Genomic DNA, 26,027 nt, shown 5'->3' on the forward strand with positions numbered 1-26,027 from the left:
TTGAGATTAAATAAAAAATGTTGCACAGCTGTTTTACTCATCATTATGAATTGAAGGAGTGTTCTTATTATTTGCATCATTTCTACAAATTAAGTAATTGGATTTGTGAGCAATATTTCACCTCTTGCTTCAAATTCCCTGAGTTTAGATTTCTAATGAGTTTAAATAGTCCAGCTCTATACTAAATCTGATTTTCAGTTTTTTTCAGGAATCCTATGAAAATATTAATTTTATACATCATTGACATAATATTTATATATGCTGTATTTATGAAACAACTGAACGTATTTCTGTCACTTTTCTGCCTACTTTTATTGTTTTTGTTGATTTAATTTTCTCTTTTTTATTTTAAATGTTTTTGTCAGGGCATGTCACCTGATACAAACCCAACAGAGAGAACGGCATCTCCTACAAGAAACAGCCTTACTTTGGACCCTACTGACAAACGTCAGTGTACTTCCCATCAATCTAATAATACCATGCAAACAGAGATTTCATGTATTTCCACTCTAGGAGATTTCAAAGTGATACCGTTGGAAATATTTGAAATCATTTTAGGGTTCGTTTCAGGTGAGTCACTTCTATCACACAGGCAAAATATGGCAACCACATTGCCACTATAGAATTGGGATCTAAATTCAGGGTGGAATTCTAAGTCACTGAAACAGGGGTGGGATTCAAATTTTTTAACAACCGGTTCTGTGGGCGTGGTGAGGTGGGTATGGCTTTTTTTGCAGCAACCCCCCCACACTCTGTTTTTGGGTGTCCTGGCCTCAGGTAAGTCTCCTGTGGGGGGGAGTGTTTTTGCACCCCCCCTTAAAAAATAAGCAGACTTCCTGAAGGATTGCAAAACAGGAAAAATTAGACTGTTATTAGTACTGCTACTGATAGCCTTTATTTTTCAGCACAAATAGAGTGAAAGGCTGAAATCACCCCAGGCACCCATTAGAATTACTGGTTGTAAATATATTTGTACACCTTCATTTTCTTTCTGTTTATTCTCTTTTTAGTTACATAAATTGTTTGCTTCTGTCTTAGGAAATTCAGCAACTAAAATTCACATCCAACAAAGAAATGCCTCTTTTAGTAGCCCGTGTAGCTCTTCAAATGCCAGAGGATGCTTCCTAGAACTCTTTCAATAACAAGTACTGCACAGCCTTAAAAATAAGCTTGATGACATGGAAAAAATACTTAAGCTGTAATGTGTGAGGAGACAGAAAGCAATCTCTTGTATTTGGAATTAACTCCAAAACCGCCAATTAACTCAGTTTAGGAGCTATTTGTTAATTAGACAGAATTAAATTGGCTCAACTGTTCATCAAAAAAGACAATATGGAATCACAGAGGGATGGAGTGTGAAAATCCATATATGGTAATTTGAGTTTTCTTAAACAATTTCCTCAGGGTTTTCTTAAAGCAGTGGTTCCCAAGCTGATAATACAGGAAACTGTTGAAATGAACAAACATAAAATTGTAAATAATGCAAAGCTTGAATCCATTTGAAAATTTGGCTTGGAAGAGGCGGTTTGCCTGGTGCATTTTAATTGTTTTGTGATAATAAATAACTATCCTATTCTCTTTCTTCAATCCTATCTCGATTATTCTTCCTCCTTCCATTACTTCACCTCCATCAGGTTGATCTTCTTTATTTATTGTTTCTGCTGTAAGGATGTTTAAGTGGCTGCTGTTACACACAATGACACAAAAATAATAAAATGTGACCTCATGATGCAAGCTCAGCCCTATTGTATTTGTGTTGTGCTGTTGCACACAAGTACCTAAGGATCAAACATTATGTTATATTTTGTCACTTGCCCATAGACTCCTATGTTCTTGTATGTGTTGTAGATTGAGCAATGAGAGGCTAGACCAGGGCATGAATGCAACAAGACTTTATTCAAGGAATAAAGGACTGATCGTGTCAGCACTGCTGGGAGCAGGCTTCCAACGAACAGCGGCTGACCGGACCCTGCAGCTGGCTTTTATAGCCGGCTGTCAAGGGGAGCCAGCCAATGGGGAGCAGCAAACGCCCCCGCAGCATGCTCGGACCTGGGTGGGGACTTTGGCAAGTTCCAGGGACATAACAGTATGTTTCTGTGTTTGAGAATTTTTTTATTAAGAAAACAAAGATATAACTTATATATGGTTGGTATATGCAGATGGAGATGAACTACATTTGTAAATGGGGCAATTAATTTGATTACATTAATTTATTTTTTTATATTGGTCCTGTCCTTTTTTTATAAATATTGCTCATAAGAAATCTTACTTGAAATCTCATAGGAATATCAAAAAACGAAAGATTTTGTTATTCACATAAGATTTAATCTTTTGGAGAAAAAAAATCTGGCTTCCTATATATGTAATTTGAGATCTTGCATACACAGTTGAAAAGATCTTGCATACACAGTTATTTGAATGACCACATCCCTATTTTGGCATAAGAGCAGTCCCAAACTTGTCTGGTGATTGAAAGAAAAAGAACCACTGAATGAATAAAACTTAACGATTACTTTTCTTTTTTTTCCCTTTATTCAGTGAAAGATATCAGTATGATGAGCATGGTATCAAAGACTATCAACAACCGTGTTATTAATTACATCTCAGCTCCTCCTGGAAAAAAGAGACTTTTTCCACAGGATTTCCATAACCATGAACAATCTGACTATACAAGATCCTCCATTATGGAACACTATGGATCATTAGGTGATCAAAGCCTCATCTTTTTCAGATATTCCAAAACAGGAAGCAGATAGAAAAACATGTTTAGATGTATAAATCTCAGCTAATTGAAGAATGCTCAGCTTCAAATTGCATCCTTTCAATTAACAGAATATTAACATTGCAGGATAGGAAAAAATGTTTCATTGTAGTAAATTCATGTGCATATCAAATCAGTGTATAGATTAATATAGTGAACAAAAATTAACTTGACCATAAATATAAGAAATAATTTCTTAGAAAATACATTTATAACAGGAAAGGAATTGTAATTTCTCCCAACTGCTCTGTAGGATTTTGTTTGTTTTGTATTTGTATTATTATGAACTGATATTTTTTTATGATCAGTAGGTTTGGAGTCTGTGAAAATTTCACTGACCGTGTAGGTGAAACAATGAGAAAATTAACTATGTCTTCCCATGTCTCTGTGTTTTGCTGTAATACTCTAAGTGCTCTTTCCCCCTGTGGAATTTCAAATGTATATTTATCTTTTCAAATTTATGTCTGAATTCTACTCTGGGGCAAACAGAACAGGAAAAGGGAACTGCAGTAGTTAAATATAACAGGAGAGTAAACTTCTCCCCTGCAGCACCCCTATTTTGTGTGTGTGTGTGTGTGTGTGTGTGTGTGTGTGTGTGTGTGTATGTAATGAGAATAGAAATCTGAAAAATGTACTGCTTTACAAAATGTATGGAGCCTTCGCCAAGTAATATTTCCATACCATTATTATAATCATGCCAATATATCTCTCTGGATGCATTTTTGCTCCCAGTTACTATAGCTTCTTTTTCTTCTTCTGTTCCATGCAACTTATTCTGTCTTGGTCACTGTTTTTCTCCCCTGCTTCTCTTTCCATTTATCTGCAGCGGCAGTCTTTTCACCCTGAGCCTTTCCACAAAACCAAACTTCGACAAAACACAGCCTTCGCTGTAGCTATATGATATATTGTTGACATAATGATTTATATTTTTCATTTTCAACACTATACCTTATATTTTTCAGCAGGCCAACAAAATATATTATCTACATGGAGGGTGAGTTAATATTTTCAGGATGCTGATCAGTTAATGAACAACCAATGGCATCTCTATCCCATCCTCCTACCTAAAGTACTCACGCCCCTCCTTTAAATGAAACAGACCATGGAAATTGCCAATCACAAACAAGGCTAGGTTCATATGCATGCTTGCTTTCTTCTTTTAAAGATTATGGAATTGTGTTGGTTGAAAGAGGAAGGATTAGCTGTTTGTTAGTGCTCTATGCAGAAGTATTATAGTTATGTAAATTATACTTTAGAAATGAAAAAAAAACCAAATGGATCTTGGGATAAAGTTAAAATTAGATTGCTATGCCACTGAAATAAACAAACAAACAAACAAAAATAAATAAATAGTACAATAAGTAACTAATGTCCTGTGGTTCCTGGTTTTTAATTCAATATAGTTTATAGATTTTGAAGAGCATGTTCACATAAACATTTCTTTTCAAATATCTCTGTGTGGTTTTTCTGTTTTTTTCTTTCTAGGCTTATTGTTTAAAAGGTGTACTTTACTGAGCCCTACAAAAGAGAGACTGAAGTACATACACAAAATTCTATCAGAAGTAAGCACAGGTGTTTTCCAATAAATATTGGATCTGTTAATTTCTATATCCATTGAAATAAGTAAACTGAAGGATTCCTTTTTTCTGCCGCTTGTTTATAGATTTCCTGTTTCAAATTCAATGGCTGCTCAGATCCTTTGCATTGTTTTGGATTACAATGTTATGGAGTATTTTTACAGGTAAAAGCAATTGAAAGTTTTGTAATGCTTTGAAAATAAATGTATTTATTATGGCATAAGATTTTGTACCTTAGAGTCCATTACTGCATTCTTTATAACCTTTATTCTATGGCTATACGTTCTGAAGTTTCATTCTGTTCAAAGTTGGGTATAACACATTGCAGGACATTATTTGGAGGACTGTCTCTGTATCCCAAGATAAATCATCTGCACTTTGTCACTGGCCACCTTTATCAAATTTTACATTACAAAAAGGGTAAATAAAACAGTTGAATCATAAAAATCTTCAAACTCTAAAATATTGTCTTTTAAAATTTCTGTTGGCTTATTATCTATGTTTTCAGGCCTTAACAGCTGGTTGGGATGAATGTGAATGTTGTCAAGTTTACAGTTTTCTCTGTGAAGTCACCAATTTACCTCAGAAAATGGAGAAAGTTTTCAACAGCAAGCCTGGTAAATAATCTATGCTGTGAGCATGTTATAAATTTGGACTTTTATATCTTGTGACATTGTAGTAACTTAAAAGCAATAGTGACTACTGACTTTAAACTTGCAACAGTGCCATCCAAAATAATTATTTTTCACACGATATACAGGGTTTTAACATTCGAAAACTCTAAATGCAGACTCAAGGCTAAATGCTATTAATTTGTCTAGGACGTTTCCGTAAATTGGAACTGAGGATAAGGACATTTTGCCGTGGTGTACTTCTAAACCATCGGATTAATCGGAATGATTCAGCATTTTGGCTCAGGTGTATTTTGAATCAATGGCCAATGATAAATCAAGCTCGGCTGCTGTATGTAATATTTGGGCCTACATCTATACTGCATGGTAAGCTATTTTAATTAATCAAACAGAAGTATTCAAATAAGAGTCTGAAAGGAAGGAAAAGAAGTGACATATTAAGCATGCAGAAAATTAGGTGCAATCCTGCTAATGATTTTCTAGCAAGATAGCAATTATTAATTGCTGAATCTAGAATTGTCTTTCTTTAAACCTCAAGAAATAGTACCAGTAATTGATATCTCAATACAAATTCTCCTTCAATAACTTTTATGCTTAATATCATTCAGGACATATTGCTTGGGTGAATATGATTCGACACGAAGCAGATGAAAACAGTTTGAAAGAGCTTGCAGAGGCTGTTAAACTATTACGTGACACTGATGCAAATGAGTGGCCGGAGAATGATGATGTCATTCTGCTAGAGCAGCTTACAGGTTTGTTTGCATACTTGAATCCAAGATACCATCCAGTCCTTGTGTTTCAACCATAACTGGGACTAGTTGTTGTTAAGTGAAGTGATGGCATGATGGTGACTGTGATTTTCCAGAAGATTAACAGGAATGGAGCTAACCTGCCTTGGAGGGAGGGTTGAGAGAATGTTCCATAAGGTTGTGCCCCAATAGAGAAGATCCACCTCCTAGGACCCATCAAATGTAATGATGGTACCCACCAAATGTCCTTTGTGCCAGAACTAATGGGGCACCGATTTAATCAGGGAGAGGCAGTTCCTCAGAATACCTGGCCTCATGCCATGAAGGCTTCTTGAATTAGATCCAGAAGCAAAGTGGCAGCCAAAGTGGCAGCTCATGGAGCAGAGGCACGATATGTTCTGTTCTATCCTTCTGCACCAGTTACGCTTCTGGATATTCTTCAAGGGCAGCCTCACTTATAGTACATTACAGCAATTCAGTCTGAGGGTGACTAGGGCTTGGGTGACTGTCAGCAGAGCCTGTCAATCCAGGAACAGGGGCAAGTGGTGCACAACAGGAAGTTGTTTGAGCAGGAGTCATGAGTCAAGGAGGATCCTCAGACTGCACACTGGCTCTTTCTGGGGCAGTGCAACTCCATCCAGCATTAAAGATGGCAAATTTGAGAACCGGTAGGCCCTCACATCCAAAGCCACTCAGCCTTACCTGAGTTTAGCTGAAGCCTGTTGTTTCCTATGCAAATCCTCACAACCTCCTGGGATTTACCACACTGCATAATTCGCCAGAGGCAGAGACTGAGTACCTACAAGGTACTGATGCCTCACCCAGTAACAAAGGATGAACTTACCCAGCAGTGTCTTGTAGATGTTAAATAGAAGAGGAGACAGCACTGAATCCTACAGCAACACCTAAAGTAGAAAGTAGAGGCTAAGGGTGGCCCCTCTCTCCCAAATCATCGCTGACTGGAATTGATCCCAGAGAAAGTGGGGAAAGCAGCATAACCCTGTGCCACTGACCCCAAATCCTCTGACCATGGTTCCAGAGGGATACCATGGTTGGTAGTGTTAAAAATCACTGAGAGGTCAAGTAAGGCGAGGTGGATGCCCAAATCCATCCCACCCTTGGCAGAGGTCACACAGAAGTGTGACTGATGCCATTTGCATCCCCTACCCAGGTCTGAATCCTGACTGAAAAGGGCTCAGATAATCTGCCTCATCCATGGTCATCTGACCATGTTGTATAACCCCTGATTTGATCACTTTCCTCTGAAAGGGATGGTTAGATAATGGAGGTAAATTGTCCAGTATCGTGGGGTCTACAGGAAGGGGTAAACCAAGGTCTTCTTAAGAGATAAAAGAAAAACCTCTCACACAAAGGAGAATTAATCACTGCTAGAACCCTTTAACACCTTCCAGCCACTTTAACATGAAAGACCTGGTTTTAAAGAGCAAATGGCTGAACTCTCATAGTCTTAAGTACTCTTGCTCATTGCATTATCAACTAAAATGCACACACACTAAATCTTAAAAGTACTATAGTTTTATCACTCAACTGCTTTAAAAAATCCGAAGTAGTTTATATTGTTGAATATTTTTTACTGTTGATTGTGTGGACTAGATACATTGTTGCATTCTGCCTATTTTTAAATATAATATTTTCAAATGTAAGAAAAGTAAAGTTAAAAGTTAAGCATGCATGTGTGATTACCATATGTGTCTGTGGTATTTAAGTTTGTGCTTGTGTATATATAAAATATTTCTTTCTATCTTTATAGTAATCCCTGAGAAATGGCATCTTGAAAACATTGCTCGGTTCCTTATTTTGTGTGGAAGCAACATCTGCTTTTCTTTTATGGCGAATAAAGCTGTGACTGGCCAAGATATGGAATTGGCAAGGCTGGTGGTATTTCTGGCACTGGTAGTTAACATTTATTTTTCCCTCCCTGTGTACTGTTCTCTTCTCTGTTATGAATTGACCACATTTGCACAAAATAAGTGACTGCATTTCAGGGGTGGGATTCAATTTTTTTAACAACCGGTTCTGTGGGCGTGGCTAAGTTGGTGGGCATGTGGCTGGGTGGGCATGGCCAACTCAATATCACTCACATCGAGGCACTATCTCCTCCCCTGGCCTCTCATGACTGTGGGGATGCTGCAACAGTCGTAAGTGTGAAAAATGGTCATAAGTCACTTTTTTCAATGCCATTGTAACTTTGAATGGTCACTCCACACAAGCAAAGTACCAGCAAAGGAGGAAAAAAAAAACCTCCAGAGAGGTTCCAGAGACAGGAAGTCTAGTCCTGCCAAGAATGTAATAAGAGTTAACAGAGAGGCAGTTTCTGTAAGCAACACCAGAATCTTTCCTTTCCTGCCTTCCTTACAGGATTAGGCCAGTCATTTCTTCCAACAACTGGTTCTGCGAACTGCTTAGAATGTTAACAACCAGTTCTAGCGAATAGGTACAAACTGGTAGAATCCCACCCCGATGCATTTAATGTATCTTGTACATTTCTGTGAAAGTGTAACTGCTGTGATTGAGAAGAATCAGGATGAGAAAATAATGTTTAGAACCTGACTCTTTTTTCTTTCTTTTCTATTTTAGTTTATTTTCTTTGCTCCACACAATTTAAATGAAAATCTTCCATCTCCAGGGGGGGGGAGGGGGGGGGGAATTATAATTTGAGCTGTAGAGAAAACTGTCATTTTCAATAAAAGTAGTTTAGTTTCAGAGCCAATAACAATTTTGTGTGAAAGCATTTTTAATCAGGATTTAAATTCTCATGTGTTTTTAATCTGGATCCTCTCCCCAGTGTTCTTTAAACATGATTAAAGTCTTAAATGTGTTCAGCACAATGACATATTCAATGTCTTATTTAATTTGGCCCTTAGATACCAGTTCTTCCTTAGCAGTTTCAGGCAATTCACTAAAATTAACTAACCAAAATAACATTTTAATAAGACAAATTAATATATGCCTGAAAATACTTCAAACTTACTACCTTGCTTTAGGAGTGTTTCTATGGCAGCATGGGCATAAATGCAATTCTTTTATTGCTACTTTTATAATATCACTTTATATGTGAATAGGGAAAGCATTTTCATTAAACTTTCATTACAACAGTCCTTGAAGGAATAGGGCAATTGGGATTTTTGCTAAGCTTATCTAACTTCTTGGCCTGATAGTAGTCAGGCAGGCAGGACCAGTATATCTAACTCGAGGCATCAGATGTCTCAAAGTGTCCTTGTTTGCCTGCATTAGATTTATTAGAGTACTTTACAGTATGTTAATATTAGCATCATACATTGATACATAGTACATGGCCATCTTTTTGCTTTTTCTCAGCTTGTGAGCCATGTAGGAGGACTGCAGGAATCCCGTATCTTTAATTACTGCACAGGAAAAGAGAAATGTTTTAACTTAAGCTCTTTATGTGTATATTAAGTAGAATGAATTTATTGTAACAGCTGAGAGCATTTCTCTGGGAGAGGAGTTGTTGTTGGGTTTTTTTGCACCAATTCGAAATCAGCTCTGAACTTGCCTGACCTCCTGATATCTACTGGTTTGGGAAACTAAGCTGATTTGTTTCGGAGGCTGGGATGAGAAAATGTATTTGAAAGTTGGCCCTTGTTAATGTGACTTAGCAAAGCTACCATGAAAATGTCTTTAAGGAATTCTTGGTTTACCTTGCTTTCCTGTGTCTAAGTGAAAGCAACCATTTTTCTACACACGTACATACACACACACACTCAGCCTATGGTGATGAGTGCACTGTTGGAAGATGTGAAAGGCCAGGTTAGGGACAGATCATCTTGGGGGCGGGGAATCTATGTGGTCACTAAAAGTCAAGACTGGCTTGATGGCACATAATCAGTCAACAGGCACTATTTGCTACATGTCTCCTCCAGTCCATCCAAGACTAACATATGTAATTTCCATCAAATATATTTGGGCAGGAGGATACTATGAGACAGTACACTTATATGCTTGTCAGTCTATAGTTCTTAGAAAACACCTCAAGTCAATTAGCACTTAGCATTTTAGACCACCAATAGCCAAAAACAAAAAACTATCCACCAATCAGCATCAGTAACTGTGCCTTCTCTCATTACGCTAAGTCTGTATGTAGCCTCATATCCCTCTCCATTTCACCAGAGACAGGGATTTAAAAAATGTTTTGCTAGCTTGCACACCGTTTTTCCTTAGAAGCTCAAGGTGGCATATACTCCTCCCATTATTATCCACAAAATAATGGAATAATTCTCGACTCGTCCGTGTCTCCAAATATTTAGTGTGTGTCTTCCAAACTATTAATGCTGTTATTCCAGAAATCAAGCTTTCTTTTTCTAGCAGTGCTACCACTGTTATAATGAAACCTCAGGAAGTGTCATAAGTTAACTCTTCCAATAGAAGCATAGACATTTTAAGTACCAGACAGTAATACTGTATGTTACTATTTATGATACTGTATTTACTACCTTGATATAACATTTCCTTATACATGGATAAAATTCCATTAGTTTAAAATTACCTTGAAATTATGCTTACCAGGTGGCAATTATAATAGTATTTGATAGAAGGAAGAGGGGGCTCAACTATCAAGCAAGCCTATATTGTGACTCTATTTGCAAAGAATTATTTAAATTTAAAAATTTAAGCCCTAGGAAAGCTGCTATTACTATATTTACATATGTGTGTTTGTGTGTGTGTCTTTCAACCCAAAACTCATAGAATTATTTTGGATTTGAAAGCACAAGATAGAAACAAAGGACTGTTCTTTTATCATTAAGGACATTTCACGTTCTTTAATTTTCTGTTCTACTAGGTATGCGAGAAGGACATCTATTGCATGGGCTGGACTGTCCAAATAATGCAAAAAATCTGCAATATCATCAATACTACATATGAAAAGAATGTCTTTCTGCAGAATATAGAGAATGCTTTTGCACAAATCATCATGGATGCTCTACAGTTTGTGATGTCTGGTAAGAAATCCAATTATAATACTTATCTTACTATAATTGCACCTTAATAATAGATAACAGATAATCAGAGTTGGAAGGGACCTTGTAGGTCATCTAGTCCAACCCCCTGCCCAAGCAGGAGACTCTACACCATTTCTGACAGATGGGAGTCCAATCTCTTCTTGAAAGTCTCAACTGATGGTGCTCCCACAACTTCTGAGGGCAAGCTGTTCCATAGGTTGTTCTCACTCTCAGAAAGTTTCTCCTTGTTTCCAGGTTAAATCTCTCCTTGTTCAGTTTCCATCCATTATTCCTTGTCTGGCCTACAGGAGCTTTAGAAAATAGCTTGACTCCTTCCTCCCTGTGGCAGCCCCTCAAATATTGGAAGACCGCTATCATGTCTCCCCTGGTCCTTCTCTTTACTAGACTAGTCAAGCCCAGTTCCTGCAGCTGTTCGTTGTATGTTTTAGCCTCCAGTCCCCTAATCATCCTGGTTGCTCTTCTCTGTACTTTTTCTAGAGTCTCAACATTTTTTTTGTAATGTGGTGAACAAAACTGAATGCAGTATTCTAGTGTGGTCTTACTAAGGCCTTACAGGGTGGTATTAGTATCTCCCTTGTTCTTGATTGTATCCCTCTGTTATTACAACTTAGGATCTTGATTAATCTTGATTATCTGAATCTTCTAGGAAGTATGTCTGGGGGGGTGTTGATACACACATACACACACATACATACCAATAGTCAATTATATTTATGTAACAATAAATATAATTACATTCTGCTTTTAGGAAGAATAGATCTTATGGGTAAAGAGGTTAGGATTAAAACCACACTGAAAGACAAGTACAGTAAAGGCTCAATGCACTACTTCCCAAACCTGGATAAATTGCCCAACATTGGGTAAAAGTTCTTTTTCTTTAGATAACAACACATGAACCCATTACTCAATGTCAACAGGGATATTTAAACTGACTTAAAGTATTTTATCTAGAGTGAATAAAAAGGACTTTCAGATAAATGGTTTGGGATACTGAAAGAAAAGGTTTGGGAAGCACTGGTTTAATTTCTTTGATCCTGTCAAAAAAAACACCCCTATGCCATAAGAAAGAGGATGCTATCTGAGACAATAGCCTAATTCATCTCATTTCCTATTTTCAGTTGAATTTTCAAAATGTATATTCACATAATTTGGCCATAGTACAATTACTAAAATGACGTGCCTTTGATCTATGCAGTTTCCTTCCAGAACAGATTTTCTTACACACACACACACACACACACACACACACACACACGTGTGAAATATGCAAAAATATGCATACTGTACTTTAAAATATAAGTCTATCAGTATTTCTCTAAAAAAAACCAGACCATATATATATATGTGTGTGTGTGTGTGTGTGTGTGTGTGTGTGTGTGTGTGTGTGTGTATCTTTGGTTGTTCGGGTTTTCTCCCGCGTAAGATTCAAAGTATCTAGGCAACGTTTCGATGAAGTCTCATTCATCATCTTCAGGCTTCTGTCTCCGGCTCTGTGCTTCTCAGAGTGATGTGAGATTGCAGCTGCTTCTTCCTTTTAACTGCTAGTGGGGGTGGGACTTGATTGGGTGGGGGCTTGGCTGTGTTCTGATTGGGTGGGGGTGTGTTCTCATTGGTAGGGGCTTGGCTGTGTTCTGATTGGGTGGGGGTGTGTTCTCATTGGTAGGGGCTTGGCTGTGTTCTGATTGGGTGGGGGTGTGTTCTCATTGGTAGGGGGTTTGGCTGTGTTCTGATTGGTTGGAGGCGTGTTCTGTTCAGGTGGGGGCTTGGTTGTGCTCAGGTTAGTCTTAGTTGCTGGGGATTTGAGTTGGTGAGCTGTGATCTTGCTGTTTGGCTTCGAGTTCGTGGTCGTGCTGCATCTTCATAGTGGGTGTCGGTTTGCTTCATGTATGGCTCGGAGGGGTTTGAAGTGGGTAGTGATGCAGCTGCAGTGCAGCTTCTGGTCCATGGTCGTGTCTCATCTTCTGAGTGGGTGTGAGTCTGTTTTCTACATGGAAGTGTGGTGGTGGCATCTTGTGTGGCTCTCATGGGTGTGGGTCTGGTGTCCTTCTTCATGTTAGGTACTCGTCTGTTCATGAGGGCGGGTTTCCAAATGGCTGGAAGGCGGGAGGTGTCATCTCGTTTGTTCATGCTGTGTGGGCGTTTTTCTATCTCTATGGCTTCTCTGATTATTCTGCTGTTGAAGTGTTCGGTTTTGGCGATAGTTCTGGTATTTTTAAAATCAATTTCATGTCCTGTGGCTTTGAGGTGTTGGACCAGGGAAGAGGTCATTTCTTCTTTTTGATTGAGTTCTTATGTTCTTCAATGCGTGCACTTATTCTTCTGTTAGTTTGTCCAATGTATGTGGTAGGGCAGGCAGTGCAGGGATTTCGTATACTCCTTGGTTTTCTAATTCGATTTTGTCTTTGGGGTTTCTTAGGATGGTGGATATTTTTCTGTTTGTGCAGAATGCTGTTTTGATGTTGTGTTTTTGGAGGATCTTGCTGATTTTGTCTGTAGTGCCTTTTATATATGGGATGAGGGCTTTGCCGTTTTCTTGTTCTCTGTCTTGGATTTTGCTTGGGGTTTCTTTTTGGATTAGGTGGGTAATCTTTCTTTGGAATCCATTGGCTGTAAGTACGTTGGTGAGAGTGTGTAGTTCGGTTTTTTGGTGTTGTTCATCGGCTAAGCATTTTGTTCTGGAGATGAGTGTCTTGGCTACGGAATTGATCTGTGCTGGGTGGTGGTGTGAGAGTGCATGTAGATAGCGGTTTGTATGTGTTTTCTTCTGGTAGATGGTGTGTCCTAGGGAGCCACTGGTTCTTTTGTATACCAAGACATCTAGGAAGGGAAGTTGATTGTTGGCTTCTGTTTCCATGGTGAATTGTATTTTGGGGTGTAGGCTGTTGAGGTGTGTGAGGAAGTTGTTCAGTTTTTCTTTCCCGTGTGGCCAGATTATGAAGGTGTCATCTACGTATCTGAGCCAGAGTTTGGGTTTGTGGTCGTATTTTTCTAGAGCTTGTGTTTCAAAGTGTTCCATGTAGAGGTTTGTGATGACAGGTGAGAGGGGGTGATCCCATGAGTGCTCCTTCTATTTGTTTGTATTTTTGTCCATTGTAGATGAAGTATGTATTGGATAGGCAGTGGTTGGTCAGATCTAGGATGTGCTTGGGGGGTTGTATTTGTTTTGGATGGCTGTCAAGGCTTCTTTTATTGGCACTTGGGTGAAGAGGGATATGACATCGAAGCTTACTAGTAGGTCACTAGGTTGTAAGTTTTGTTTCTTTATGATCTCGATGAACTGGAATGAGTTTCTTACGTGTGAGTTGATGGATTCTGCATAGGGTTGTAGTTGTTTGGCAGAAATTTGGCCAGGTTTTGTAGAGGTGAGCCTATGGAGCTGACTATTGGTCTGAGTGGGGTTCCTTCTTTGTGTATCTTGGGGAGACCATAAAGCTTGGGGCATCTGGATGATTTCTCTCTGGGTATGATTCTTTGCTGGATTTCTTCACTGATGGGGGAGGCTTTTATTTTGGATTTGGTAGTTTTTTCTAGGTAGGTGGTGGGGTCTGTCTTTAGGGGTTTGTATGTGGGGTCTTGGAGTAGGTTGGTTAACTTGGTTTGGTAGTCAGATGTGTTCATAACCACTGTCGCGTTGCCCTTGTCTGCTGGTAGGATTATTATGCTGGTGTCTTCTTTCAGGTTAAGTAGTGCAGTTTGTTCTTCTTTGGATAAGTTGCTTTTGGGTGGTTTGCTAGTGCAGAGGATGTTGGTGATTTCGAGTCTGATTTTGTTAGCATCGTCAGGGTTGGTTTTGGTCAGGCTGGTTTCAACTCCGCATATGATGGTTTCTGTGGGGATGTGTTTGGGAGCGACAGCAAAGTTGAATCCTTTTGAAAGGACCTTGGTTTCAGCTTCAGTGAGGATCTTGTCTGAGATGTTGTGCACTGTTTGTTTCATGTGTGGCTGTGGGGGGAGGAGTTGGTTTCTGGCGTTGTTGTAGTTTCCTGAGTTTGTTGGTGTGTGTGTCTGTCTTGAGGGTGGTCTGTGTTTCAGCTCTCCAGACAGCGAGTTGTTTGGATTTGTCCCAAAGTAGAGGGTGAATCTTGTTGCTGAGTCTGAGGTGGAGTGTGAGGAGATCTTTGTTGATTTGGTCTAGGAGAAACCTTTTTGTGTGAAGTTCATTTCTAATTAGGGCCAGTTCTGTTCTTTTTAGGATGCGTTTGGTGGCTGCTGTGTTGGTGTGGACTTTCAATTGGAAGCTTGTGGGAATTAAATTTTGATCTCGGCAGTTGCATAGGAATGCAAGGTCACATAAAATGGAGGCTCTTTGGACTTCAAGTTTTTCATAAGTCCTGGTCAGATGGTGGGTTTCCTCCCCGTAGAGGTGCAATATTTGTTTTCTGAGGTTCTCGCGGGTATTTGTATGTGGATCTTTGGTTGTTCGGGTTTTCTCCCGCGTAAGATTTGAAGTATCTAGGCAACGTTTCGATGAAGTCTCATTCATCATCTTCAGGCTTCTGTCTCCGGCTCTGTGCTTCTCAGAGTGATGTGAGATTGCAGCTGCTTCTTCCTTTTAACTGCTAGTGGGGGTGGGACTTGATTGGGTGGGGGCTTGGCTGTGTTCTGATTGGGTGGGGGTGTGTTCTCATTGGTAGGGGGTTTAGCTGTGTTCTGATTGGTTGGAGGCGTGTTCTGTTCAGGTGGGGGCTTGGTTGTGCTCAGGTTAGTCTTAGTTGCTGGGGGATTTGAGTTGGTGAGCTGTGATCTTGCTGTTTGGCTTCGAGTTCGTGGTCGTGCTGCATCTTCATAGTGGGTGTCGGTTTGCTTCATGTATGGCTCGGAGGGGTTTGAAGTGGGTAGTGATGCAGCTGCAGTGCAGCTTCTGGTCCATGGTCGTGTCTCATCTTCTGAGTGGGTGTGAGTCTGTTTTCTACATGGAAGTGTGGTGGTGGCATCTTGTGTGGCTCTCATGGGTGTGGGTCTGGTGTCCTTCTTCATGTTAGGTACTCGTCTGTTCATGAGGGCGGGTTTCCAAATGGCTGGAAGGCGGGAGGTGTCATCTCGTTTGTTCATGCTGTGTGGGCGTTTTTCTATCTCTATGGCTTCTCTGATTATTCTGCTGTTGAAGTGTTCGGTTTTGGCGATAGTTGCTGGGGGATCACAGCTCACCAACTCAAATCCCCCAGCAACTAAGACTAATCTGAGCACAACCAAGCCCCCACCTGAACAGAACACGCCTCCAGCCAATCAGAACACGACCAACCCCCAACCAATCAGAACACAGCCAAACCCCTACCAATGAGAACACACCCCACCCAATCAGAACACAGCCAACCCCCACCCAATCAAGTCACACCCCACTAGCAGTTAAAAGGAAGAAGCAGCTGCAATCTCACATCACTCTGAGAAGCCCAGAGCCGAAGACAGAAGCCTGAAGATGATGAATGAGACTTCATCGAAACGTTGCCTAGATACTTCGAATCTTACGCGGGAGAAAACCCAAACAACCAAAGATCCATATATATATATGGATAACCTCAATATATATATATATATATATATATATATATATATATATATATATATATATATATATATATATATATATATATATATATAGAGAGAGAGAGAGAGAGAGAGAGAGAGAGAGAGAGTGAGTTTAAGAGCCTTGGTGGCTCAATGGTTAGAATGCAGTACTGCAGGCTACTTCTGCTGACTGCCGACTGCCAGCAGTTTGGAAGTTCGAGTCTCAAGAGTCTTCCATCCTTCAGAGGTGGATCAAATGAGGACCAGATTGTTGGGGGTAATATGCTGACTCTGTAAACCACTTAGAAAGAGGTGTAATGCACTGTGAAGCATTATATAAGTCTAAGTGCTATTGCTTTATTTCTGATTAATTCTGATGAACATTCATGTGGCTGAAGTATAATACATGTTTTTCTACATGTCATATTAGAAAATTTAGAAATGAAAAATAATATGACTGCTCACAGATTACTATGACCATATGAAACATTGAATGGGTTTTTACCTTATCTAACAAATCTTACATATTTCCAATAAATACAACCAATGTCATCTAAACAAATAGAATCAGAGCATAGCTAATTGTTAAAAAATGCTTCCAAGAAACGTAAATATGATCCATATTTAATTACAAATCATTCATACATAAGGTAAAAGTTCTCTTGAGTCAAGCATGACACTTGATGATTTGTTGATGAAATATATTGATGAAATAAAATGTTATATGTTAGCTTGGCATTTTACAGGCTAAACAATATCTTTGTTGAATAAAAATGTGTATTGTTTATTCAGCCTTTTTTTTTTTCCTTAGGGGAGCATGAGGATGAAGAGAGTGGCTTTTTATATCTTTTTCATCTGGTCAATGCACAAGCAAATTTTCATAAAGAAATCCTTTATTTAACCTTGAATTACGAAATGTAATTTTTTTTTTGGACTATGAATTTGGAAAAAATAGTCAAGAATAAAACAAATTACTTTGTCTGTTATCCTTTTTATTTTCATATATGGCTGCAAACATTCTGATCGGCTTTCTAAATATACTTTTCATTGGGCTTGATCAATAATATTATAGCATCAAGATTTATTTATTATAAATTTTGCACATTTGCTGAGGTGAGTAGTTTAACGTATAACACACAAACACACACAAACAAGAAAAACATATGCAGAGACTGGGGCAGAATACGGAATCCAATTCTGATGAAGAAAGCAATAATCTATAGGCTGGTGAATCAAAATAATGCAAATCATCAAAATAGCCAGATTTTATTTAGTTGGAAGGTGGAAAAACTGGACATATGATTATTTGCCTTTGGTTGCTAGGCTAGGCCTCAAAGGTGTTTACCGACTAATCCATTCTTTCCTAACTATGTATCCTAGCTGTTGAGGATTTGTGTTCCCATTAATACAGAAATTGTAGCTAATAATGATTGTTGTAATTCATTATACACTATACAGTATTTGGACAGTACTAGAATGGAGAAAGCTGCTAGAAATTTTAGATTTTACAGTATACAATATCAGATGTGGCCTGCAAAAATCCACATAGCCACTAGATAGCAGCAAGTCATCACAGTATTTTTAAACCTCTTTGCTACCTTGCAGTGTTTCTCTGGATTTCTGCCAGTAGTTATATTTCCACACAAAAATGATCTGTTTCAAACAAACTAAAGCCACTGTAACTTCTAGCTGTTCATAACTTCAGGGGATTTCCTTTGAGCAGCTCATTTGCAAAGTTTACCTCTCTTTGTGCTGTAAAAACTGTGGTTTAGAATAATTTCCACAGTTCTTTGGGAATAACATATTCATTTCTTGTCAAGAAAGGAGGAAGTGCTTTAAAGTATTTCTTTAAGTTTAGATTTATTAAAATGAAGACACATAAAGATCTGGTTTAGTTCAGTTTGTCTAATTCCCACAGAACCCTGCTGTCAGTCGCTTAAGGCTCAGTATATAATTTCATTAGTAAGAAAAGAAATTTTATTTATATACATGTAGTCCTCAACATGATTGAGCCCAAAATTTATGTTACTAAATGAGACATTTGTTAAGTGAGTTTTGTCCCATTTTAAGGCTTTTCTTGCCACACTCCAGTTGTTAAGCTACTGGTTGTTAAGTGAATCTGACTTCCTCATTGACTTTGCTTGTCAGAAGTCACAAAAGGGGATCACATAACGCCAAGACACTGCAATTGTCATAAACATGAACCAGTTGCCAAGCACCCAACGTGACCATGGATGGGGCCGTAAGTGTGAAAAAGTCATGTTACTCCAGTGCCATTGTAACTTTGAATGATCACTAAATGAACTGTTGTAAGTTGAGGGCTACTTGTATTTTATTTAAACATTTGTGTAGCTTCTCAGCCCAAACTCTGGCAGGCTTCCAATCAAAATCAGGTGTTTTGGTCCTCTGTGCACAGTATTGTAGTCTTAGGTGAGTGACAGATAGCCAAGTGCTATAACGAAGTTTGTGAATAGTTCCTGCATTCTAAAGTGTTCTCTGTGGTCTCTACAATAAGTCACTTTTTTACTTAAAATATTTCAAGGACATTTTAAAAGCAATAACCTTCCCCTGGTTGCTTACAAGAATAACATCCAATAGAGTAAACAACATAAAATAGTATAATAGCCCATAATAAAATTTATAAATTACAGCAATTAAAACAACTGCGTAATCAATGCTAAAATAAAAATAAATTGCAGATAAATCCCAGAAGAGGTTAATACACCAATTTGGAAGAAAACTAACAAACACGTACAGAACACTTTTATGATGTAAGGATTCCTCATATCTTGTGATTCTTAGAGTTTTGACTTTTGATGATCATTATTATTAATGAAACCAAGTAAAACATATCCTTTATTTTTGGTCTAGCAAGGATAATAGTGTGAAATAAATTCTTTTAAACCCACCCTGCTTGCATTCTGACTGTAGTACTTTAATTAAAGCTCTCTCTCAAACAGAACTACTTTTTTGACCCAATAAATATTGCATCGGTTATTGGGAAAATTGTGTTCTGTTTTCCATTAAAAGCTTTGAAAGAACTTGCAAATATTCTGACTTTGAATTACAAGTCAGTTTACATTTGTTTAAATGCTTTAGTAAGTGAAAACATTCAAAGATTGAATATTAAAATATATTTCAAGATCAATTTATTTTTAACAAACTATTATATAAATAATCATACATACACAGGGATACAGTATAAATCTCAAATAATATTGTTATTTATGAACCTTCTCTATTCATCTCTACTTATGAATCAGCAACCTAGAACTAAGGAGAAATTTCCTGATAGTTAGAACAATTAATCAATGGAACAACTTGCCTTCAGAAGTTGTGAATGCTCCTGAAGTTTTTAACAAGAGATTGGATAACCATTTGTCTGAAATGCTGGAGGGCAGTGGTGGCTAACCTTTTTGGGCTCCTGTGCCAAAAATTGTGCACGTGCTTGCACACTCGCGCTCAATGCATACCCTCCCACACCCCCTAGGCATGCGTGTGCAATCCCCACCCACCACCACCACCCCCGCCGCCCCCTTACCTGCATTGCACCTCATAGCTGATTTTCGTCCGGTTTGAGGCCTTTCTAGGCCTCCCACAGGCTTGAGAAAGGTTTCTGCAGCTTTCCCAGGCTGAAAACTAGCCCCATTTGATTACTTCTGGTATTTTCGGAAAAATAGGAAGTGATGAAACAGGGCTAGTTTTTGACCTGCAAAGCCTGCAGAAGCCTTCCTCAAGCCTCTGGGAGGCCAAAAAGACCTTAAACCTGCTGAAAATCAGCTGTGAATGGCGCACATGCAGTGAGGTAAGTTTTCCTGCAGCTCATGTGCCAGCACAAATGGCTCTGTGTGCCACCTGTGGCATGCGTGCCATAGGTTCGCCATCACGGCTCTAGGGTTTCCTGCCTGAGCTGGGAGTTGGACTAGGTTTCTTCCAACTCTGTTATTCTATTCATTTCATTAAAGAGTTTGTACTAAGTATTGTTTTTAAGTGTATTATTTGTGATTGGGGAAGACACAATGTCTGGTGGGATTGCATAGAAAATGTAAGATATTAAATTACATAAAACAAAAAGTTTTTTTGTCTTCAGAATGCATAATCAAGGACCTAGCAATAATAAAGCAGTTAGCAGAACAATCCCGAGGGGCAGTGAGACCATCCCAGAAAAAACATTGAAGCCAAAGTCCAGGTCATGTTCAGCGCAGCAAAGAAAGATGCTGAAAAGGGTAGCCCCTTTGACTTGCTACTAAAACATTAAATGAAGGTTCATGCATTGGCCTCTGAAAAGGAGATTCCCCTAAGAGCTTCAGGTCCAAAGGCCTGCATGTCACTTGGGGTGGGGTGGAGGTGGGGAGGTGAGGAAGGAAGACTTTAGGCCTGAGGAAATGATCCTTCCTGTGTCTGGCTTGGCTCAGCTCAGGCCAGTAAAGAGCAAAAGACAGCGGGAACGCCTCCTGTGGACTTGCCAGAGATGCACATTTGCACAACGTTGCGAAAAGGACCTTGGGAGTCTGCCAGTCCATTCAGCACAGTAACTCTCTGAAAATAGAACGGGTGTATTTGGTGTGGTGAGAGAATTTGACAAAACAAAACTGAATTTGAAAATGGGCTAAGTTCAGCTGCAAAAAAGAAGGGGGGAAAACTGCTCTTAAGTCCTTCCCCTCGTGTGACCCCTGCTTTTAAGGGAATGGATAGAATTCCCAAAGGCCTTCCTGTTCTACCTGTTTCATCCCTTTGCTTTGCTTTCTGGTGCCTTTAATTTGTCCTCTATTGCTGACTTAAATGGTAGGGATGATACAGCAATTGCAACTCAGATGCCCACCCCACCCCCACTGCAACTCTAACCCGATCCCACTAGCCATTTTTACAAGGGGGAAATGGCACTTTCCTCCTGTGGTCTGAGCAAAGTTGCTTGTTGGCATAATTGATGGAAGGAAAAAGGAATGAGGAGCACAGGTTTAGCTAAGATTTTAACTATATATTCTCAGTATTAATATATGAACAGTTTAGTTAATCAAATGTCTACGGGACACATAGGTATTTGGATAAGTCTAACAGGTTATCATGATATATGTTTGGGGTAATATCTTCCTCTGATATGAAATTAAAATAATTTGCTAAATGGATCTGTTTGCCTGGGTACTGTCGGTCAATCTATCATTAAGCTGACAATTAGGTTTCACAAACCTTAAACTAAAATAGGAGTATAATGTCCTGATTTGCATGGATAGAGGAAAAGAATAAGGATCCCCAGTGAATCATTTAAAACTGATAATCATCTATCCACAAAGAAGAAAATTACAGAATAAGGAATGCACTTCTTGTATATTCTTGCTATGCAAGAATATAATAACACAATCAGGATTCTGGTAGCATCTTTTCTGATTAACAAATGTTATTAAAAGTCCTAATTTATCATTTATATGTATTTGGTGAAGTCAGCTGCCGCCCATGAAGGAAAAACACAACTTCCCTCCTACAATGTGCTCTTGGTTGGTACCAAGCCAGGGAAAATTGCTATGTTTGGCAGGATGCAAAGAGAAGGGCAGGGCGTGAGCTAAAGAGGTAAGGATAAAGTTAATAATGGGCTGAACTGTGCAAGCCATTAGCTCATTTATGGTAATCCCTAGCTTTTGAAGCCCTTGAAGAATCATCAATGAAAAAAATGAAAGAAACCACCATTATTCCAGAGATAACAAGTGGTGTTACTGAAAGTTAAAAATCTAATACATGGAAAAAGTTTGAGAAAAGCACAGAATTCTAGGTGTGGGTTTACCACACGCTCATGGAGAAATAATAAGCAATATCTTGGAACTGCTAAGAGAGCAGCCAGTAACTTAAAGAAATTAGATATTTTTGAGTTTTATTGACAGCCTTTCATCTATCAAAATGAATGTGTTTATTTAATCTTTATCCCACCTTTATTTCTTCATAAGTAATTCAAGGCAGCAAACATGTATCATTCCTCCCTCCTATTTTCCCTACAACCATCACCTTGTGAGGTGGGTTGGGCCAAGAGTGACTGACTCAGTCATCCAGCACACCAGGCTTTCATGCCTAAGATAGGACTAGAACCGAAAGTCTCCTGGTTTCTAAGCCAGCACCTTCATCATTTCACCAAACTGGCTCCCTTAAAAATGAATTTTCAGTATGCAGAAGCCAAATTTTGGCTTGGCCCATTTCTGTGCCCTGGAATATGAATAGACTGCTAATCAGATCTTCTCTAATTAGCAGCCAATGCTAATATACAATTGGGAATGTGATTGTGGATTCTCAGACAAAAGGGGAAGAGAGTTTGTAGACTTTTTGAAATTCAGGTTCCAGTATTTCCTATCCCTGGCCATCCTAACTAAGACTGAAGGGAAACAGTCCAACAATATTTGAACAGCAACAGCTTTCTCACCTGCATACATTTTAGATGTCTTTGGCATCATTCTGGAATGTTTTTTTTTTATATTCATGATCTGGGACCAAAAGTAAAATATCTATCTGTATTGGAGCAGAACAATGAAATATGGTAAAAGAAATACTGATTATACTTGTACCCGAATACATGGTTCTTTGCCTCTACATCAATCTATCTACAGCAGTACATCAGAGGTGTAAAAACTCAAGGCTTGCGGGCTGGATGCAGCCCGTTGGCTGGATGTGGCCCATTGGATGATTAGATCTGGCCCATGGGGCCACCCTGGAAATACTGAGGGACCAGCCTGCAGTGCCTCTACCAGTGAAAATGGAGCTCAGGAGGGTCGTGCTTGGCAGAGGGTTCCAGGAGGCCTTGGCAGCTGGAAACAGAGCTCTGGAATCCATTTTCACTGACAAAGCACTTGGGCCACTAGAGGTGCCCCAACATGAGTGATGACAAGCTGCCATGCCCACTCTGGCCACACCCACCCTGCCCACCCAAAGTCAAACACAACTCTGATGTGGCCCTCAATGAAATCTAGTTTGACACCCTTGCACTACATCAACCTGAGTCCAGCAGAAAATAGATGCATTAGAAGCTTTTTATTGAGTTTTCCTGTTAGTTCTCACTTTCTTTTTGCTTTGAAGATCAAAATTCACAAATTTAAAGCATTACTAGTATTTTGACCAATAATATCTTAGGTATTTAAAACAGTTACATATTTAAAACCAAAGCCCTAACCCCTGGACTTTGGCCCACTACCAGGTTGTAGCCTATTCAGAACTGGGCTTTGACTCGCACAAGCAGCAGGCCAGCGTGTATGTGTGTGCAGCTCAACTTGTGCACATGTGCATGCTGGGAACCATTGATTTAAAACACAGAAGCAGCATCACTTTGGAAGTATGTACACTTTGGAAGATTCTAATTTTGATTACCATAATTTGGCAAACTTCTAGATAAATGTGCTAGTAGGAATCACTATATCTACTACATGGTAACTTGTAAGATGGCAGAGAAAACACTATAAATTCAGTTCTTATCATGCTGTTATCACATGATGGTGACTATTTGATTTGTTCATTATAAGTCTGCAAAGTAGCAAAGCTTTGGTCCCTCTGGTTATTATGAGTCACAAATTTCACTTGCCTTCACTATTCAGATGAATTGCTGTATAAATTTGACTAAATAAATAAACTTACTGTCTGGTTCACATTCAGTGTCAAAACCAAGTGAACAGAATACACCTACAGTTCTATGCTGTGCCTCCCAAATTAGCCATATTTGGCTTAGATTGTCTGATTCATCCTTTGTGCATGGACAAATAGTTGGATTCCAGCACCTACTGAGCCACAAACCCAATAAAGCCAACTCTATAAAACATACTGTGCAAACCCAATGCGTGAATTGAAAGCCTTTGCCCACTTGCATTTGGCTGCAATGCAGACTTCTCCTGCCACCATCTTTACTCTGATGAGCCTCTATAACATCCCCATCATGTTGCCTCAATCCATTAGCAAGGTAGTGTCATTATCCCTAGCTACCTACTGTTAATCTCCTGTTTTTACTCTTATGCTGACAGTAACCAATGGCAGTTCCTGTGCTCTTGGCATGCAGTCAAGTGATCCAAAACATGCCTGCTTCAAAATCACTAGCCTCAAGGGGCTGGCAGAGTTAGGTGGACAGTGATACGCTTAAAGGAGGAACATGACAGTGTAGTTTGAGTGACCTATTAAAACATGCTATCTCCCCAAGAAATTATTCTTATTTCCCCCAACATGCAAATGTGAATTGTGTCAGGATTGGTAGATATTTCCCATCAATTAGCAATTCCCAGAATGGGAAAGGACAGAAAAGCCAGATGGTTAAATGAACCCCCTTATATAATATTCCCTTCTCTGCAGCAAGATTCCATTTGGTAACAAACCAAAACACAGACAACAGGAACATGAAAGAGCAAAAATGAGGACAGCCAATGTTATACTAATATATATATATATATATATATATATATATATATATATATATATATATATATATATATATATATGACATTTTAATAAAAAAAAGATAGCAAACCATACTTAAATTGGAAGAACATGTAGCAATGGGCAAAGGCCTTTATTCTACTTACAAAGATTTTTTTGGTCGTTTTAGTGGAGTTGCAAATATTTTCATAAACGATTTAGATGATGGAATAGAAGCGAAACACATCAAATTTGCAGACAACACCAAGCTGACAGAAATAGACAACACCCCAGAAAATAGTCTCAAGATCCAGGAGGATCTTGACAGTCTTGAACACTGGGTCCTAACAAAATGAAATTCAATGTAAAGAAAAGTAAAATTTTACTTAGCCAAGAAAAGGTGAAACTTGTCTCAATAGCAGTAACTGCAACAGAGATTTTGGAGTCCTAGTGAACAGACACTTCAATATGAGACAGCAGTTTGCTGCAGTCACCAAAAAAGCCAATGCAATCCTAGACTGCATTAACAGAGACAGAATCAAGATTACCTAAAGAGTTAGTACCGCTTTATAATGCCTTAGCAAGACTACACTTGAAATACTGCATCCCGTTTTGGTCACCGTAATATAAAAAAGTTTTTGACACTCTGGAAAGAGTGCAGAGAGGAGCAACAAAAATTATTAAGAGATTGTAGCTAAAACATGTAGAAATGTTGCAGGAATTGTGTATGAGTAGTCTAGTGAAAAGAAGGACTATAATTGATGTAACATTGATAACATTGTTTCAACATTTAAGGGACTGCCACCAAGAAGATGGGTCAACCTATTCTTCAAAGCACCAGAAGGCAAGACAAGAAGCAATGGGTGGAAACTAATCAAGGAGAGAAGCAACGTAGAGCTAAGGAGAAATTTCATAAGAGTGAGAACAATTAACCTGTGGAACAGCTTGCCTTCAGAAATTGGAGGTGATTTATCATTGGAGGTTTTTAAGAAGAGATTGGGCAGCCATTTGTCTGAAATAATATCGGCTGTCCTCCTTGAGCAGGAGGTTGTAGTAGAAGACCCCCGAAGTCTGTTATTCCAACTCTGTTATTCTGTTCTGCCTCTGTTAGCTCAGTACTTAAAAAATTGAAACTGCACAAACAGCACACAAACAGTAGTTGTCCAGCTCTACTAGGAGAGACTCATAAGTTTTTCCTGTTTCTTTTTAGCAACTTAAGCACCGAGGATTGCACTAGATTTTTGGATGGAGAAATGTCTACAGTGAATGGAATAATTATGCAACTCTCTAATTAGAACTCCAAGGGTTGTGGGGGGGCGTTTCTCTGGTGGGCAGATCATTCACCCTCACTCTTATTTTATAGCAATTAATTTTCTAGGTTACTCAAAAGGCTACACTTAAAGTAATGTTCAAGAAATATTCGCAACATT

At 38.8% G+C, this 26,027-nt stretch overlaps 1 protein-coding gene across 1 annotated transcript; it reads left to right on the forward strand.

The window, feature by feature from the left end:
- Positions 1 to 406: 406 nt before the first annotated feature.
- Positions 407 to 17,148, forward strand: FBXO47 (F-box protein 47). The gene is made up of 10 exons (XM_087918351.1): positions 407 to 570; positions 2,539 to 2,706; positions 4,247 to 4,323; positions 4,425 to 4,502; positions 4,847 to 4,955; positions 5,160 to 5,336; positions 5,579 to 5,725; positions 7,494 to 7,636; positions 10,542 to 10,701; positions 17,039 to 17,148. The coding sequence occupies exons 1-10, from the start codon at positions 480 to 482 to the stop codon at positions 17,146 to 17,148; spliced, it is 1,260 nt and encodes a 419-aa protein (XP_087774477.1). The 5' UTR covers positions 407 to 479.
- The last annotated feature ends 8,879 nt before the right edge of the window (positions 17,149 to 26,027 follow it).

The sequence above is a fragment of the Pseudonaja textilis genome, chromosome Z (genome assembly GCF_049901715.1).
Source record: "Pseudonaja textilis isolate UNSWEBS1 chromosome Z, rPseTex1.2, whole genome shotgun sequence".
Lineage (NCBI taxonomy): Eukaryota > Metazoa > Chordata > Lepidosauria > Squamata > Elapidae > Pseudonaja > Pseudonaja textilis.

Bases quoted from the DNA above. Each gene is read 5' to 3' on its own strand.
- FBXO47 (XM_087918351.1), top strand. From the start codon at position 480: ATGCAAACAGAGATTTCATGTATTTCCACTCTAGGAGATTTCAAAGTG. The intron at 4,324-4,424 runs GTAAGCACAGGT...GCTTGTTTATAG, and splicing joins TACACAAAATTCTATCAGAA to ATTTCCTGTTTCAAATTCAA. The intron at 4,956-5,159 runs GTAAATAATCTA...TAATTTGTCTAG, and splicing joins AGTTTTCAACAGCAAGCCTG to GACGTTTCCGTAAATTGGAA.